We start from the raw sequence: 16,594 nt of genomic DNA, 5'->3' as shown, positions 1-16,594 counted from the left end.
CGGGGGGGGGGGGGGGGGGGGATAAAAATGGACTTTGGACTCAGATCCCAGTGTTCCTGATCAAGTCGCTTCTCTGACCCTTTGTCTTCTCCTCTGTGAAATGAGGGTAAGATGCTGACTTTGCAGCATGATTGTGAGGGTTAAACCATCTGCTAGCCCGACTCTAATCCCGGAGCCCTTCCTGGAGGAGAGGAGGTTTCAAGGCCTCCTAGCCTCGGAGCAGGGGTGGGCCAGACACACATCTGCAGACCTTCTGCGGCTGCGGGGAGGTGCGTGATTCTTCTGCACAAGAAATGTGTTAGGCCCTGATTCCGTGCCCGACCTGGCCTCTCAGAGCTCTCCAGGAGACAAGAGACCACAGCAAGGCCACTGTGGTCATTGGATGTGGGAGGGGAAGCCACTGGGCCTTCCCTGGGGGAAAGGGTGAATGAAGGCTTCTCCTTAAACCCCTGCTCTGCCACCTTTGGGCGCTGGGACTTAAGCCCTCTGTGCCTCCTTTCTTCCTCTGTCAATGGGGGATGACAGTACTCCCCCGATAGGATTGTTGACTTGAATATGCAGTAAATTTAAAGACTATACTAAATGCCCACAGAACATTAGCTATGGTCCTTGTGCCTGGTGAAGGGCAGCTTGCCAGATAGACAAGGATGGGAGGACTGCATTCCAGGGGGAGGGAACAGCTTAGGCAAAGGCCCAGAGGCCTGAGAGAGCCATGGTTTCCTTTGGCAACCTGGGGGAGGTAAAGGGTGGGGAGCATGGGGTCAGGTGAGGGGCCAGCCATGGGGGCACACCCTGGAGGGAGAGGGCTGAGCCTGTCCCTACCCCTCGCCCAGCAGGAAGCCTGCCCTTGAATCACTGTTGTTTGGCGGTGGGGGCCCCACAGAGCTGAGGCCCTCCGGTGGGCATGGCGGTAGGGGTGGGGAGATATTAGTTTAATCTTCCTCTTAAAGCATAATTGCTTTTTGTCGGCGGGTGTTCCGGGAGCCGCCTCCCCGAGAGATTGCTTTGCAGGCTCCCGCGCTCCGGGAGATGGGCAGGGCTGGGCCAGCTCCGCGCCGCATTAATACGCTGCAAATGCGATTTCACGGCCTCAAACGAGATTAGGGCCAGAGGCTGTGCTCTCTGGTAGAGACGGTGGGCGGTGTGGGTGAGGGACTGGCGCTGAGCAGGCAACCTGAGAGGGAGGGAATCAGGGATCCCAGGCCCACTAGGCCTGAATAAGCAGTTTCCTGTAACCAGAGCTCCTCAGGCCCGCTGGCTCATCCTGGCTGCAGGGCAGGCCCCCCAGACTCCTCACGAGCACCTCAGTAAGGGCGAGGGCGAGGGCTGTGGTTGCAAACGCGCTGTGCAGCCAGGTGGCCTGGGCCTGAAGCTTGGCTCTTCTGCTCCAGGCTCGGCCTCTGTGTCCCCATCTGTAAAATGCCTACTGCATGAGTAGTTGTGACAACTGCGTGCAGAGGAGGGCCTGCCACATGGCAAGTGCTTGTTAATTGTCAGCTTTTAATATGAGTTCACACACTGACTGTTTGTGCCCTACTAAGGGGACAAAGCCACGGAAAGCTTGGACTCTGGAGGAAGGAGGGTTATCTTGGGGGCAGGCACCATTATCCTAGGCTAAAGTGGGGGCTTCTGAGGAACCGCAGGGAGGAGGAAGGCACCTGACGTTAATGCCATCCCTCGCTCATCCAGTGAGCACCCACCTGGCACCAACTTCATGCCAGGCAACAGCCTGGGCCCTGAGGAGGGATCACCAGGCATAGTCCCTGTCCTCAGAGGAGACAGACTCTCTCCCAGAAAAGAAGAGTGCTTATGTATGAGCCTGGGCACAGAGAGGCCTATGGGCTGTGGCTCCATTGGCCCTGGATGGGGATGGGGGCATCGGGGGCAGGTTTCAGGGAAGATTTGCTTCATTTGTGCCTGGAAGAAGCATCATGAATTATTCAGGCTGGCAGAGGGAGGAGGACAGTCCAGGCAGATGGAACAGCATATATGAAGGTCAGGAAGCTGGAGAGATCAGAGCCCATTCAGGAGACTGCAGGCGTCCGATGTGGCTGGAGCATGGATGTGAGGCAGGGATCGGCTGCCACGAGCCCGGAGAGGCCTGGGCAAGCAGACCGTGAGGACTTCAGGGACCTTGTGGGACAATTTTAATCTCTCCTGAGAGCAGTGGGGCCCTCCTGAAGTGTTTACTGAGGCAGAGGAAGGACTTGGTCAGATTTGTGGGTTGGAGGAGTCGGGGTGAGGGGTGAGCCTACTGCCCCCCAAGCCTGAGTGGACCCCCTACCCCGTCTTGACGGATCTGGCTTCTGCGCTCTCTGAAGGAAGGGAATGGCAGGTGGCCTTCATCGCTTACCCCTTTATTTAGTTCTTTGTTAACGAGTTATTGATTTTTTTCAAAAGAAAAATGCCCCAAAGCCACGTTGCATCTTTAGCAAAGTGATTCATGACGTGAGGATGGGCCCCGGGTGGCCCCCGACGAGAACTCTGGTTACCGAATGCTGAGAGGCCTCCTTCAACAAGGCAGTCAATAAATGTGCCTGCTGAGCCAGGAAGAAGAACAGCACGCCTGTGGCAAGCACCCCAAGTGCCCTGTTGCGAAGCTGGGGCCATGGGGGCTCAGGTCAGCACGCCCTGGCGTGCACGCGGAGGGAGCTGGGTTCAGTGCCGCCTTTTGTGTGCTGGGCTCCTGCTCCCCACCAGGCCCCTGCGAGGTGGGATAGCCTTGCTGCTTTGCAGATGAGTGAGGAACTGCAGCCCCGATGAGTCCAGGGACTTGCCCAGATGCTTGCTGCAGGGCTGAGTCGAGCCCAGGGTAAGGCGAGGCAGGCTGTGGATTCACCACTGTCAGGACAGGAGGGGGCCCTCCTGAAATCGGCCATCCTTCAGCCAACCAGAGAGCCCCTGCTGTGTACACCACTCTGGCCAAGGGGACGTGACGTGGCGTTTGGAGAATAGAGACTCTCGAAGAGAACTGCCTCGGCTGACAACTGTCAAATGCCAGGGGAGGGGCAGGGACTTGGCCTGGTCCCCCGCCCCTGCCTCAGCCATAACACCTGTGAAGGGTGAACTCAGCACAGACACAGGCCGGTGTCACCATCCACAAAGAGGACCGTTCAGAGCAGGGGATGAAGGGAGTCAGGAAGGCTTCCTGGAGGAAGTGTCTTGAGCCGGACAAACTGAACTGAGGTAGGAAAGCAGGAGCCATTTCTGGCGAGGGAGCTGCCTGGAGAGAAAGGCGTGGCTGTGGGAACAGGCCTGGAAGCCGGGCGCGGACTGGGTCTGCAGAAGAGGGGAGACTGGGGCTGGAATACTGCGGGGTTGGGGGGAAGACTCGAGCACTGGCAGAGGTGCATACGCAGACTGTTTTTGCTTCTCTGGCCCATGTCTGCTGCGGAAAATCTGCCAGGTCCCAGTTTGTTCAGCCAGGAAGAGAAGGAGCATTTTTGGAGTGCTCAGCTGAGAATCGGTGCTGGTACCTGCATTGCCTCTTTCCATCCTCATAGCTGCGCTGATTTCCCTGCTGTATAGGGAGGGACGCCAAAGCTCAGAGAGGGTTAGTATTTTGAACCAAGATCACACAGCTATAAGCTGCCATTTGCTAGAGAATCACGCTCAGTTTCCCATCATCCTTTGCCTTTGCAGGAAGCCCAATGCATCAGCCCAAACAAAATACAGAGAGTGATGAGGGGTGGGGAGGAGTCACAAGGGGTGTCAAGGAGTGTGGGACAGGACTACAGGGAACGGAAGGCCAGGTTTGGGGGCTCTGGGAGATACACTTCTCTGGACTCATTGCAGGGATATTTAGGCCCCAAGGGACACCTGAGACAGGGCATGAGGGAGTGTAGACAGCTGTGAACCACATGTCCACCCAGACCCTTCCTGCTGCCCAGCAAGCCCAATGCAGAGCCATTGGGGGGAGCAGGATCCCTCCTTCCCCAAGAGCCAGCCTCAGATCCAGCCCAGCGGCTTGCCCTCCACAGCTGTGGGCTCCCTAAATGGCTGTGTTTAACCCCTGGCCCGGGCACTAGGCCGGCTCCAAGTGCTCTCTCCTGGGGGGAGGTGGGGAGGGTTACCTATTAGCAGGAGATCACTCATTACATGCCTCTCCTCACACTGGAACCTCTCTGAGTCATCAAAGCTTGGCCCTGGCCCCTGGGCATTTGGGGAACAGGCTCATTTCCCTTGGCTGTGAGAGGCAGAGCTCCCCTTGCCAGGGAAGGGCGATGAGGCAAGAGAAGGAGCTGGGGAGACAGGGAGAGAGGCGGGGGTCACAGTGTTGTTAAGTAGGAAAGCCACATGCAGTCCCGGGCTGATGGCTATCTCGCTGGCCACGAGGAAGCAGTTCTGGGGGGAAGGTTCGTGTGGCACAGGGTGCGTGTCGCAGGGGTCCTTGGCTCAGGGAGCTGGGCAGCCTCCAATGGGGTGGTAGGAAGGCCCTTCTGGTGGCTGCTGAGTGCCCAGGGCTCACTAGCACTCTGGAGCCAGACCGCCTGGAAGCAGCGTCCAATTGCATTATCTTCTTCCCAGGCATGAAGGCCAAACAGGCTCGGGCTCCAGGGGCACAAAGCCCAGATGCCTGCTAGGGCAGCTGGGTGAGAACCCACAGTCCAGAGCCCAGGCAGGGGAGCCCTAGGGACCATGGTGAGGCAGGGAGGGGGCTAGGGTGCAGAATTTGAGGAGGTATGGTGGCAGGAGCTCTCCCACAGCCCCGAGAGCCACAGCGCCTCCTTAAACTTTGCTCCAGAAGTGCTCTGCTGGCCTCACCCAGCCCTGCTCAGAACCCCGAACTGGGCCATGAATGGTTCAGGTAGGCCCTGGGGCAGCACTGGTACCCCCTCCCCAGTCGGCTGCTGCCCCATTGGGAACTAACAGGAAGGAGGAGGTACCCTAGGGTGGCTGGGCAACTGTCACTGAGACGCTCTCCAGACATGCACCTGACTGCTGGTGACATTATCACCCCAGGAGGCAGGGGAAGGCCTGGGAGGGAGAAAACCGGGAGTGGGACTCCCAGGTTTCATCCCCAGCCAACTGGATGACCTTGGCTGGTCTTTCCAGGTCCAATCATTGGCGAGGCCTCAGTTTTTCTGTCTCTGAATTGGGGAGAGCCACATCCTCCCTGCCTTTCTCTAGACTAAGGGCGGAGGGGAAGGAGCAGGCCTCCACAAAGCCATGAGCTCCTGCCTCTTGCTGCCAGGATGGGCCAGTGCTCGGTCCCCAGACTCAGAAAAATGGGAAAAACCTTCAATATGGGGTCTAAACAGCTGGCAAAAGAATGAGGCAGGCCACAGGAGTCTTCTGGACACCTCTCAACCCCACCCAGTACCCCCAAATCTCATGCTTGCTAGCCCAGGATTCCTGACGATGCTTCCAGGACAAGTTTATACCTAGCCTCCCCTCGGAGCAGACCTCATCCCAGGCCAAGGGCCAATCACTCCTCCTCCTGCCCTCTTGCTGCACAGAGAAGCACTTAGGACCATGTCTGGCACAGAGGAAGTGCTCAGTAAAAGAACTGATATCTTTGTAATAATTTCCTGTGCAGCTCAGAATTGGATTCGTCATAATATTGAGTCCATACCCCAGAACCATTGTTGGCCCTCTTTAGTTATTTATAATTTATTTTTGACAATATAATGAACACCCATTAACCGACCCCCCAATCTAAGAGACGTTACAATAACATACCCACTTATTCCCCATTCTCTCTGCCCTATTCCCACCCAGCCTCCAAGAGGAAACCCTTTTCTTGAACTTTGTGTTTATTATTGTTAAACAAATGAGAGACTACAGGCCCCCAAAGAGGTAGGATGGCTGCAGATTCCTTCATAGAAATAGTTATTATTAACCCAGTTGTAACTTCCTGTGAGTAGTGTCTAGGTCTCCACAGTGGGGCTGGGCATACAAAGCCACTGGTGAATCTTGGTTGGTGAGCTGTTTGGGGTACCAAGAGCAGGGAGGGTGAGGACTGAGTATGCCAGAGAGCAGGCAGGACCCAGCTCCAAAAACAGGGAGAAGGCTTCTGAGCCCCTGCCCCACGATACCTGGACTCTACCTATGTGACTTCTGCCCTCCCCTATGACGTCACACAGTGTTGCCCAGGTGACCCCTCCGGGCTTTTCCAGGTCTGGACAGAGAGAGGCACACCCCTGTCTTTACCTTCTTGGGGGTACCTAGAGCCAGTCGTTTCAGCTGCTGACCCCTACACAGCTGGTCATGGCCCCCAGCCCTGAGGACAGCTCCACTGGAAGAATGTCTCGCTACTGAGAAAGCTCCAGGCTGCCCCACCTGCCCATCCCATCCCCATTTCCCCTGTCGAGGTCCCAGGGCCAGCACCCCAAAGACAACACTGACTCTCCATACTGTTGGCCAAGCCCCAAAGACTCCAAGGCGCTCAGGCCAGCTGTCTGGGCAGGCCCGATGCCTGACCACCCACCAATATCAGGTACTGGTCCCCACCATTGTTAAACAAGGCCAAACACTCCTGCCCCCAAGAGGATGGGACGGAAAAAGAAAAAGGTGAGGCCTAGGGAAGTGGGTCATGCACCTGCATGAGCTCATCTCTCCTTCAAAATCCCTTGTTTCATTTGCTTATAAGTCATGACAAAAGCTCCCCTTCTCTGGGTCTCAGTTTTCACAGCTGCTGCCTGGAGAGCAAGGTGGTCTCTGGGCTGTTTCCAGGTTCCAGGCAGGCTGTACCCTCGGGCCATGTGGGGGCTGAAATTTGGTGTGCTTGCAGGTGTTATCAGCTTCCACTACCCTTACCCGGTTGCTTCTGCCTGGTATCCCCATGACCCAGAGAAGAATGTAGCTTGAACTGGGTATAGTATGTCCCCCAACCCATAGCCTGGAAAGGAGTTTTTGCCCTGTTGTCTCAGAGGCTCAGAGACCCATGAGATGGCTCGCCATCACCCTCCAAGATCTTCTAGGAGATTCCCAGGCCGCTGCCCTGGGACTGCAAAATGCTCCACTGTCCTAGGCCCTTCCAGCCCTGGCCCAGACCCTTGCCCCAAGCCGCAGATGCTCAACTCCTAGAAAGAAGGGATTCTTTTCAGTTGTGATCACGGCTATATCCCCACTCAGCACAGCGCCTGACACGTAGTAGGTGCTTAATAAATTGCCAGGACAGATCGGCGAGACCCTGCCAGATGGGGACTAAAATCTCAGTGCAGTGAAACGTAGACAGTTCAAAAAATAAAATAAATCTTTAAGAAAAAAGTACGAACAGTTCAATATGAGGCCTCCCTGACCCTCTGCTAACTGGCGAGGCTGAGCCTATGCCCTCGATGGTGCCAGGTACCAACAGAGATTTCAGAATGAGCTAAGACCAAAGGCACCAGGTATTTGCTAACTTGGGACCAGCGTCTTTGCGGTTAGATTTGAACCAAACAGCTAGGGTGCCCCCACTGAGGTTTCTACTTTATTACCCTTGACTTGGGTGTCTTTGGTTCCTGGTGTTCTCTACCCACAGCTGGCTCCTCCCCCTGACTCCACCCTCCCCTTTCAGCTGCTTTCTGGAATGCCACACACTCCGGACCAGCCCCCCCACCCCCACACCCGCTGGCTTGACCTAGAAGCCCTAAGCGGCCAGCTGGTCCCGAAGCTCATTCCTACCTGCCCACTTGAGCTGGATTTGGGGATCCACGGAGCATGCATGGGAGCCCTGAGAAGGAGCCAGATTTGTTTTATCTCATTCATAATTTTGCGGAACATTTTCAATGAGTAGAATCCCTAGAAGGCTGTTTATGTCGTGTATACAGTAGAATGTACTCGTATTTTCTCTTCGGTGAATCTTCCATGTGCTTTATCGTGGTGATGCTTACAGATTTCAGTGCTCTCCTTGTGTTAAGGATATTCATTCTTTTATATACATTGCACATATTTTCTCCTGTTTGTCTTTTCTTTGTATTGTGGTGAGTTGGGGCTTATTGTAGAACTTGGTATGGATATTTAATGCAATCAAAGCGATCAATCCTTTCCTTTAGGAGTTCTGACTTCTGTGTCATCTTTGGAAGAGTGTCTTCTCCTCCAACTACCACAGCTCCTACTGCTAGTCCCGACAAGTACTGGCTACCCGGGCCAGGAGCCCAAGGGCATGGATGTCGTGGCCCGTACGTAGAAAGCTTGACATATCCAGAGCAGGGCAGAGACCTCACGAAGTGGAGACACGGACCCCATCCCCCTTCCAGCTCTGCCTGCTAGCTAAGGGCCGTGCTCAGATACAAGGGCTTTTGTCTCCCAGAGCCTGTTTCTCCGCCTAGGAAAGGGTCCCACCAAGGCCATCATAACTCGTTTAGACGCTCACACTAGAAGGAACATGAAGGACCATTTTTTAACTCAAAGCCTTTATGCTACAGCTGGGAAACTGAAGCCGGTGGGCGGGGGGGGGGGGCATTGGTCCTGATGCAGGCGCATCTCTGAAGGAAGCCTGCAGATTCTCGTCCAGACGTAGGAAGGCAGAAAGGGGAGGCAGACAGGTTGGCCCACAGCCCCCGCTCCATGCCTCCCACTTGGGCCCAAGCCTCCCTGGCCCTGGGCCCAGCCTGCCCAGCGGGCACATGCCTGCAGGCCTCACCAGGAGGCGCCAGGCTGGCAGCTGGCCTCAGGCCCAGAACTGAAGCACCAGCAGTTTTTGTTAACCCCCCTGGAAGCTTTATTTCCCAGAAGGCTGTCCCACAAGGGAAGGCACCGAGGGGGTAGAGGACAGAGAGGGGGCACAATTCATGGGCCTGGTCTGCAAAATCACTGGTCGGGCTCTGGGGCTACCAGGGAGTCAGGAAGAGCCCTTGGGCAGCTGCCATGCTGCTGGGAACCCACTTCTGTGGCCCTAGGAAGCTGGAGACAGGCCCCGTACCCCCACAGCCACAAGGGGCATGGAGCCACCATCCTAGGCTGCTCCTCGGACTTGGGGCATTGAGGAGACATGAGTCACCTCTCCTGGTCTCACCGCAGGAACCTCAGGCCTGTAACGGGGAAGACTGAATTACAAACCATCCCAGATATCCCCACTGACCAGGTGGGAAAATGAAGACCCCACAGGGAGTTAGGGCAGAGCTGGCCTGATACCTACAACTCTCAACACCCCAGGCTGCCGGTCTTGCTCCTACACCCCTAAGCCAGGAGCCTAACCTGCAGGAGAGTGGAGTGGGTTATGGGGGACCAGCCGTGAGCAGCTCTGACCTGTGAGGGGAGGGGTGGCTCTGTGTCTGCCTCCCCCTTCCCAGGTCCCCCTCTATCCCGTCTTGTATGGGTTCCTTCTGAGCACTGACCTCCCTCCCCTCCTCCCACCTTGGTCTGGCAAGGGAACAGGGGAGAGGGGGGAGGGTAACTCTCAACACCTCACAGATGGTGGCAGGCCCCACGGGGTCCTGGGGAGGGGGCGCTCCTCAGTCAGAGGGGGGCAGGTCTCTCTGTAGGGCTGGCACTTCTGGGGCTGGGAGGTGGGGTTCTCACCTCCTAATTAGTCATCTCGTTAGGCAAGGACCACAGCTTGTACCGAGAAGGCCTTTCTGATAACGTCAGACCTGTGGGAAGTGAGGGAGCAAGCCACGGGGATGGGTGTGCAGGGGAAGCGGGAACGGCCCAGGCAAAGGCTTCGAGGCAAGAGCCAGCTAGGGGCGTGCGAGAAACCGCTGAGAGGCCAGCATGGCTCGAGCCAGTGGGCAAGGGGCCCAGGGATGAGGCAAGTCTGTTTTCTGGGCCAGAGCGTGTAGGTCCTTACAGGCCATCGTGAGGCTCTGAATGAAACAGGGAGCTACAGTTTGGAGCAGAGGAGAGACCTGGTCTGACTGAAATCTGTAAAGGATCCCTCCGGCTGCTCTCTGAGGTGGGCAGGGTAGGGGGAGGGCCGGAAAGGGATCGAGAAAGCCATCAGGAGTGCAGAAATCCCGTGTGGTGCCCCTGCATGCTTGAGGTGGAAATGGTGAGAAGGGGTCAGATTCTAGACGCGGTTCGAAGGGAGGGCTGGCAGGACATGCTGCCGGATTGGAGGGGCACGGGGCTCATATAACGTTCAGCCCCGCCACCGTCACGAGAACTGAGAGAGTAACAGCTGGCCAAGTCCTCAGGTCCTTCCCTCCCCGCTGCCCGGAGGCTTCCAGAGGCCAGGAGCCACTGTGCCCAGAACCCCCAAGCCCGGCTGGGAGCAGACAATGTGTGGGGAACCTGGGTAGGTTCCGGACCGGCTGCTCCAAGCCCACAACATCCCGTTGGGGAAACTGACTCTCGGAGCATGACCAACTTCAGGTCCCATGGTGGTGAGGGGCCTTGCTGGTTTAAACCCAGCTCTCCTGACACTCAGTGCTCAGCAGGCCTGAGCCAGGGAATCCGGCCCCAAAGCCGGCCCCCAGAACCAGTCCTTACTCTTCTCCTGGCCTCTGTCTCCCCTCTACGTTGTTCTCAGTCTCCATGGACACTTCCCACTTTGAGGACTACCCCCACCAGGGCCGGCCCTGGAATGCAGGTTCTGACAGGCTGAACTTTCTATAAAAGGGCAACCCTCAGTCACCTTTCAGGGCCCCATCTCCAAGCTGAGGGGGTCCATTGCCTCTCTCACCGGGCCAGGAGGGTCCCTCTGTGGCCCCTCACGTCAGCTAGTGCTATTAATTAGCAGGAGGGACAGGGATGGGGGAGCCTCCTGCTTGGTGAGGCCTAGCAAGGGTAAATCTAGGTCATCCGTGCCAAGTCCAGGCACTGGGAGAGTCAGCCCGCCAGTGCAGAGGAAGGCCAGCCCAAGCCACGGCAGCCGCACGTCCGCATGTCCACACCCCTCCCCAACCCACAGTGTTTACTCACAAACTGTTGCTTCTGCCATCCTCCCTGACTACTCCTGTCTCCAGAATCAAAATGAGCCTGCCCCGAGCTATGGGGAGCTCCCTCCCCACCTCTCAGCCCTGCTCCTGCTTCCAGCCTGTCCTTCCAGCCATGCATGTCTTCCCAACACTTGAAGGCCTCCTCTTCCCAGCTGCCTTCCCTGATGCCATGCACCCCGCCCCGCTCCTCTCGGCAGCTCTCAATACCATGTTCCTTTGGGCCCTGAAGCCCCAAGCTGTTGAAGCCCCTGCTTGTGTGTCTGCTTGGGGCCACCAGCCTCGAGGCCCCGTGAGCAGGCAGGGGCTTCTCCACCCTCCTGGTCTGCAGGTTCCCTGGGTGGAAGATAGAGGAGCCTCTGTGATCCCATGGATGTGAATAAACTTTATATAGGGCTGTGCACGGGAAGGACCTAAGATGACAGGTGGACTGGGCTGCGGTTACAGAGACCGAAGAAGGCCAGCTGCTAGGACCTCAAAAGCAGGCAGGACTTAGGAATTAGGGCCGTGCACCTGCAAAAGCCAGGGCTCAGTGGCAAGGTTGGACTTGAGAGGTGAGGGCCCGTCTCCCTCTGCAATAAGTGACACAGGGCTGAGGCGGACATGGGGTGTGGGACAGAGGCAGGGAGAAAATGGGGCCAAAGGCAAGTGCCCTATAGTTCCAAACCGGGTGGGGGATGATAGATAGAAGGGCACTTGGAGGGGAGCAGGGAGGGGCTGGAGTTCATAGGGAGGCAGTAAGGACAGGGAACCCCTCCCCCCAGAGGAGGCCACTCAGCCCTGGCTCTCTCCACAGGTCACCGAGAGCCCAGAGGAGCCCCTGAACACCCTCCGGAGTGTGGAATCTGTCCCCAGCCACCTGTCACCCTCTAATAAGGAGACCATCATGGTCACTGTCCACGGGGCCACCAACCTGCCCACCTGCAAGGACGGCTCCGAGCCGTGGCCCTATGTGGTGGTGTAAGTAGTGCTGGGAGTAGGGCCGGGGCTCCTGTCCGGCTGTGAGCAGAAACCAGCGTGTGGATGTTTGGAACATGAGCAGCCAAAGTTGGGGGCGGGACTGTGATACCCGGAGGGGAAAGCCAAGTGTGAATCACACAGGGGCTGTAGGCTCCGTACATGTGAGGCCTGACATCTTCCCTGCTGTGCGGGAAGCTGCTCACCAGGGCTGGGGAAGGAAGGAAGAGCCACTCCTTGATCCCACAGCCAGCGGGGCAGGGTTTGACCGCAGTTTGACCTTAGGGAGGCAGGGCCTCTGGTTATAGAGGCCTGGCCTGGGCTCGGAGTGAGGTGGTGGTCAGAGGAAAAAGACCTGAGCCTGCCTCTCCTGGCCTCTGGGTGCCCGATCCCACCATGTCCAGTTCTGGGGTAGGTCCTCACGATCGTTCTCATCCTCGGGCCCTGCCATTTCTATCATGGGGGTTCCCTAATTCTGGTCTTTAACGCACCGCCTGCCCGCCGCCAGCCAGCAGCCATCAGGGCAACACTTCTCACAGCCCGGTGCCCGAGTGAGGCCTGCCTGCATGTCTCACGCCTGCTGCCCACCTTAGGGGCCTCACTCCTCCCAGAAGGGCATCAAGGGGCAACATAGTGTCCAGCCAGCCAGCCTCCGGTATGGATGTTGGACGTGTTCAATCTTGATGACAAGGGAGTGTGTGGTAAGTGCTCCCACAAGCTCGTCCTCCCTGAGCCCCTCTGTAAACAGTGGGAACCACCAGGGTCACCCCACAAGCTACTCTACACCTCCCCTCCTCTACCAATTCCAACAGTCATTCAGGGCCTGCCTCAGGCTTTGGCCCACATTTCCTCTTGGGGGAGTGCCTGCCCCAGCCCCCTCCCAACACCTGCTGAAATGCCACCTTCAAAGCCTTACTCATGACACCTCCTCCAGGCAGCCACCAGAGTTGAGCTCTCCCTCCTCTGGATCCCCACAGCAGGGACAACTCTGAGGGTTGACGCACCGTTACATAAGTACAGTCATGTGCTGCTCTTCTGTCCCCCAGACGGGGTGGGGTTCCAGAGCACAGATCCCCGCTCCTCCATTTCCCCCACAAGCGCCCAGCATAGGCCCGAGCACAGACTTAGGGGTGCCACTGAGGCTTAAGGAGTGCCTTGAGGAGTGGGGCTGAGCCACTGAGACAGCCAGCCACTGCACCCCACACAGTTGAAAGGAGGGTAGACGGTGTGCCGGAGACCAACAGGTCGAACACTTGCTTGTCTCAAAAGCCCCGATTTCCACCCACCCAGCTCCTCGGCCCTCCCCTCCCCCAACTCCATTTCCGCGGTGAGGAGGGACAGGTGGCGGAGAGTGGGCTTGGCAGGGAGCTCGCCATCTCCCCTCAGCTATTTCCATAAACCAATTATCGCCGATCATCTCGGGAGATTGAGGCCCTGCCTATCACCAAGCCAGCCTAGGCGGCGGGGCGGCGGGGCGGGAAGCGGGGCGCCGCGTTGCTCCACGGCAGGCACCGCGACCCGCGCCGGCACCCGGTTGCCATGGGAACGCGCAGCGGGAGCCAAGCCGTACCGAGCCAGGGTGAGGGGTGTGGGGGCGGCCGGGAGAGCGCATGGCTGCACCCATCTCCACCCCGGGGAGGGGGCAGGTTGCAGAGCCCGGCACAGCCCGTAGCCAGCGTTCCAGGGCTCCAGGCGGCTGAGCTGCCCCCAGCCCTGCGGTGCTAATGAGATGCAAATGACGGCAGAAGGGAGGGCTTCTGAGAACGCGGGCCCAGCTGTCAGGAACCTGAAAGGGGCTTTCACAGCGAGCCCCTGGCCCCAGGCAGGAACCCCAGAGGGAGGACCCAGACCCTCAGAAGCCCGGGAAAGAATCTGATGTCCCCTGGATGTCTGATGCCACATGCCCCGTAGCAAAGCAGACCACAGGCAGGATAAGCCAGTCCCACCCACGCTCCTTTTTCTCAGGATGGATATTGCAATGCTTAAAGTATATCTACTATATAGTAATATTATTAATCTTTCATCTTCTTTCAAAACACTTTTTCCCGTCTTTCTCTTGCCTCAGCTTGGTGTCCTGGCTGAACTGCCTGCTCTCTCTCCACCCCCGTTGTCTTACCTGCGGGGATTCCTGTCCCAGCCTCATTCCCCTCTCCCTGGGCCTGCTGCGTCCCCAGCAGGCACACCTACCGGGGCAGTGGTGGGGTAGGAGTTAAAGCCTAGGCCTGAGAGTGCCCCCGAGCCATGTACTCATTCACCCACTCAAGCTGAAGCGAGTTCAGGTGTAACGATGGGCTCTCCCTAGCTGGGGGCTGGGTCACTTCTCTCCTGTGCAGGCTGCAGCCCCAAGCCCGGCTAGTAATGGGCCTCACCTCTAAATGCCACTGTCTCAGACCAAGAAGTCCGTGTGGCTGTCTTGTGATTCTGCCTCTTTCCATCAGGGCCATGCCCTGCTTCCAGTCTGACCCCACTACTCCACTCAAATCACTTTCTCCAAGGTGACAGCCGTGCCTCACCCTATGTCCCCCGGGTGTCTCATCTTTAGTGATGCTGGCCTGTCCCCGGTTTCAACCCTAGGTCACTTCTCTTCCTCTGTACGCTCTGCGTGATCTCATCCTCCTCCTGGTGTGGGTGGTCACATTCTTTCACCCCCCAACCCTCCCTCCACTCCATCCCCCTCTTGTCAGTGTCTCTCCTATCTCTGAAATCTGGCTGCTTCTCTCTGCCAGCTCCCTGACCTTAGGCTACCACACTGTTTTCTTCTTAGCACATCTGATCTTGCCCCTCTTCAAACCCCAGGGGTTCTTATTGCTTCCAGGGTAAAGAGGATTCCAGGCCCAGCGTGGTTGTGGTTGTGTACTTGCTTGCACCTCCCTTTCTTGGCTCCAACCATACCAGGTGTGTCTCCATTCTCTGAGCAGACCCTGTTCCCTCCCACCCTAGGCCTTTCACGCTCCTTCCCCCAGAACATTCTCCCTTCCCCTCCCCTCTTCGGATCCCAGCTCGGTCACCTCCTCAAGGAAGCCCTCCCTGACCTCCCAGACCAGGCCAAAGTTTCCCGCCTTCCATGCTTCCCTGGGACTGCACGCTTCTGCAGGTCACAGATGCAGTTCCACGTGTTTGATGTGCTTTCATGGGCTCACTGGCATATTCTTCCTCCGTGCCCACCCCCGTGGTGCCCCTTGAGTTCCACGAGCGACCACCAGGTCTATTTTGCTCCCCAGCCTACCCCCGCTATTTAACAAAGTACCTGGAGCCTAGAAAGCTGTCAGTAAATCATTGTTGAATGAATCCGGCCCCATTTCTAGCTTGCTCTGTGACTTTGGGAAAGTTACTTCTCACCTCAGATCCCCAGTGCCTCACCTGGGAACCTGCCTGGGAGGGCCGTGGAGGTGGTGGAGCCCGTGGGAGATGCTGATGGGTCTAAAGCATGACGCGGAGTGAGGAGTTCCTTAGCGCCCATAGTGGGCCCGTGAGGTCGAGCAGAAGAAAGCCATGGGGTGGTGGAGAGAAGCCAGAATGGCGTCAGGAAAACCCAGAATCGGCCCACTGCCCCTAATTCCTGGTGTGACCTCAGGCCAGTCGCTGCCCCTCTCTGAGTCTCTGTTTTCCTGTGGCCAGCATGTCGGTTCTGGTCTCCATGCTGTTCCCGGCTTGCCAGGCTGGTTTGTGCTCTGGCCTGGGAATCAGTCTCAGTTCTTTAGAGACAACAAGAGCCCCAGCTGTATGTGCAAGACAGATTCCACGGCCAGGTCTGCTGGGCCGGTGCCCAGGTCCTGGGTGTCCCCTGACCGATCTGGTCCTGAGCAGGGCCCAGCACCTGCCTCCCAGCCTGGCACAGAGAGGCCTGCCAGTCAGAGCACAGCAGGGAACAGGAAGGCAGTGGCCCTGACAGGCGGGGGGTGCCCCAGCAGGCCGGGTGTGGGGACAGGGCCAGCCAGGAGACATCCTGTGGGGTTCTGACCCTTGGCCAAAGGATTGGTGGCTGGGCTGCCAGTTGGCAGCTGCTTCTCTGACTGCCTGCTGCTCGGAGCTAAGGAACAGGGCCGGAGCCAGGACCCAGAGGGGAAGTGCTGCTTCCTCTGTGTGCCTGAGGGGAGGCTTGGCCCACCACAGTGGGCGGGGCTGAGCACAGATCAGGGCCAGTCACACTCAGAGGATCTTTGGTTTTCTGACATTAGCCTTAGAGTCCTGACCCTGGCCCCTGACTGAGACTGACCTTGGTCACACACTGAGCCCTGACTCTGGTCACAGACTGAACCCTAATCATACCATACACGAGCCCCTATCCTGGCCCCACACTGAGCTCTGACCCTGATGACTGATTGAATGAAGAAAGAAAGTATTGAAAGTAGGACAATTGCGAAGTTCCTGGTAAGAGAAGGTTAAAGAAGAGTACATTTACTAAGGGCCTACCATGTTCCCGGCAAATACTCTAGGAGTGCATGCGTGCATGCGTGTGCATGTGGGGGGGCGTGTATGTGTTTCATCATCACTTAGTGCCTTGAGCGAGGTAAAATATGGTCCCCATTTTACAGATGAGGTTACTAAGGGCTCGGTGAGTTTCTGTGACTTGTCCAACATCACAGAACTAGAGAGTACCCAAGCCAGGATCCAGGATTCCAAAATCTAAAAGGGGGTGTTCCGAGTGACCCATCACGAAGGATCTCAAGTCATGGAGAGAGAGGCCTCCTAGCTAGAGCTGTTTCACCCAGGCCTCCACCCCACCAAGGGACTGTCATTCCACCCAGGGTGGAATGGGCCAGGGTAGGGCCTGGCTTGATCTTTGTGCAGTGGTCGCCCCTCTTAGAAGGGGACTGTTGGCATCGGGGTCCTAA

The 16,594-nt window shown here is 57.4% G+C and overlaps 1 protein-coding gene across 1 annotated transcript in view; it reads left to right on the top strand.

The window, feature by feature from the left end:
- The first annotated feature begins 6,367 nt into the window (after nucleotides 1-6,367).
- Nucleotides 6,368-16,594, top strand: part of CCDC33 (coiled-coil domain containing 33) — a 90,948-nt gene continuing 80,721 nt past the window's right edge. The window contains exons 1-2 of the mRNA XM_019803518.2: nucleotides 6,368-6,513; nucleotides 11,599-11,762. Of these exons, the coding sequence (XP_019659077.2) occupies nucleotides 6,493-6,513; nucleotides 11,599-11,762 (185 nt within the window). The 5' untranslated portion in view covers nucleotides 6,368-6,492. The remainder of the gene's footprint in view (nucleotides 6,514-11,598; nucleotides 11,763-16,594) is intronic.

The sequence above is a fragment of the Ailuropoda melanoleuca genome, chromosome 9 (genome assembly GCF_002007445.2).
Source record: "Ailuropoda melanoleuca isolate Jingjing chromosome 9, ASM200744v2, whole genome shotgun sequence".
Classification (NCBI taxonomy): domain Eukaryota; kingdom Metazoa; phylum Chordata; class Mammalia; order Carnivora; family Ursidae; genus Ailuropoda; species Ailuropoda melanoleuca.
This window is presented reverse-complemented; position numbering and strand designations above follow the sequence as displayed.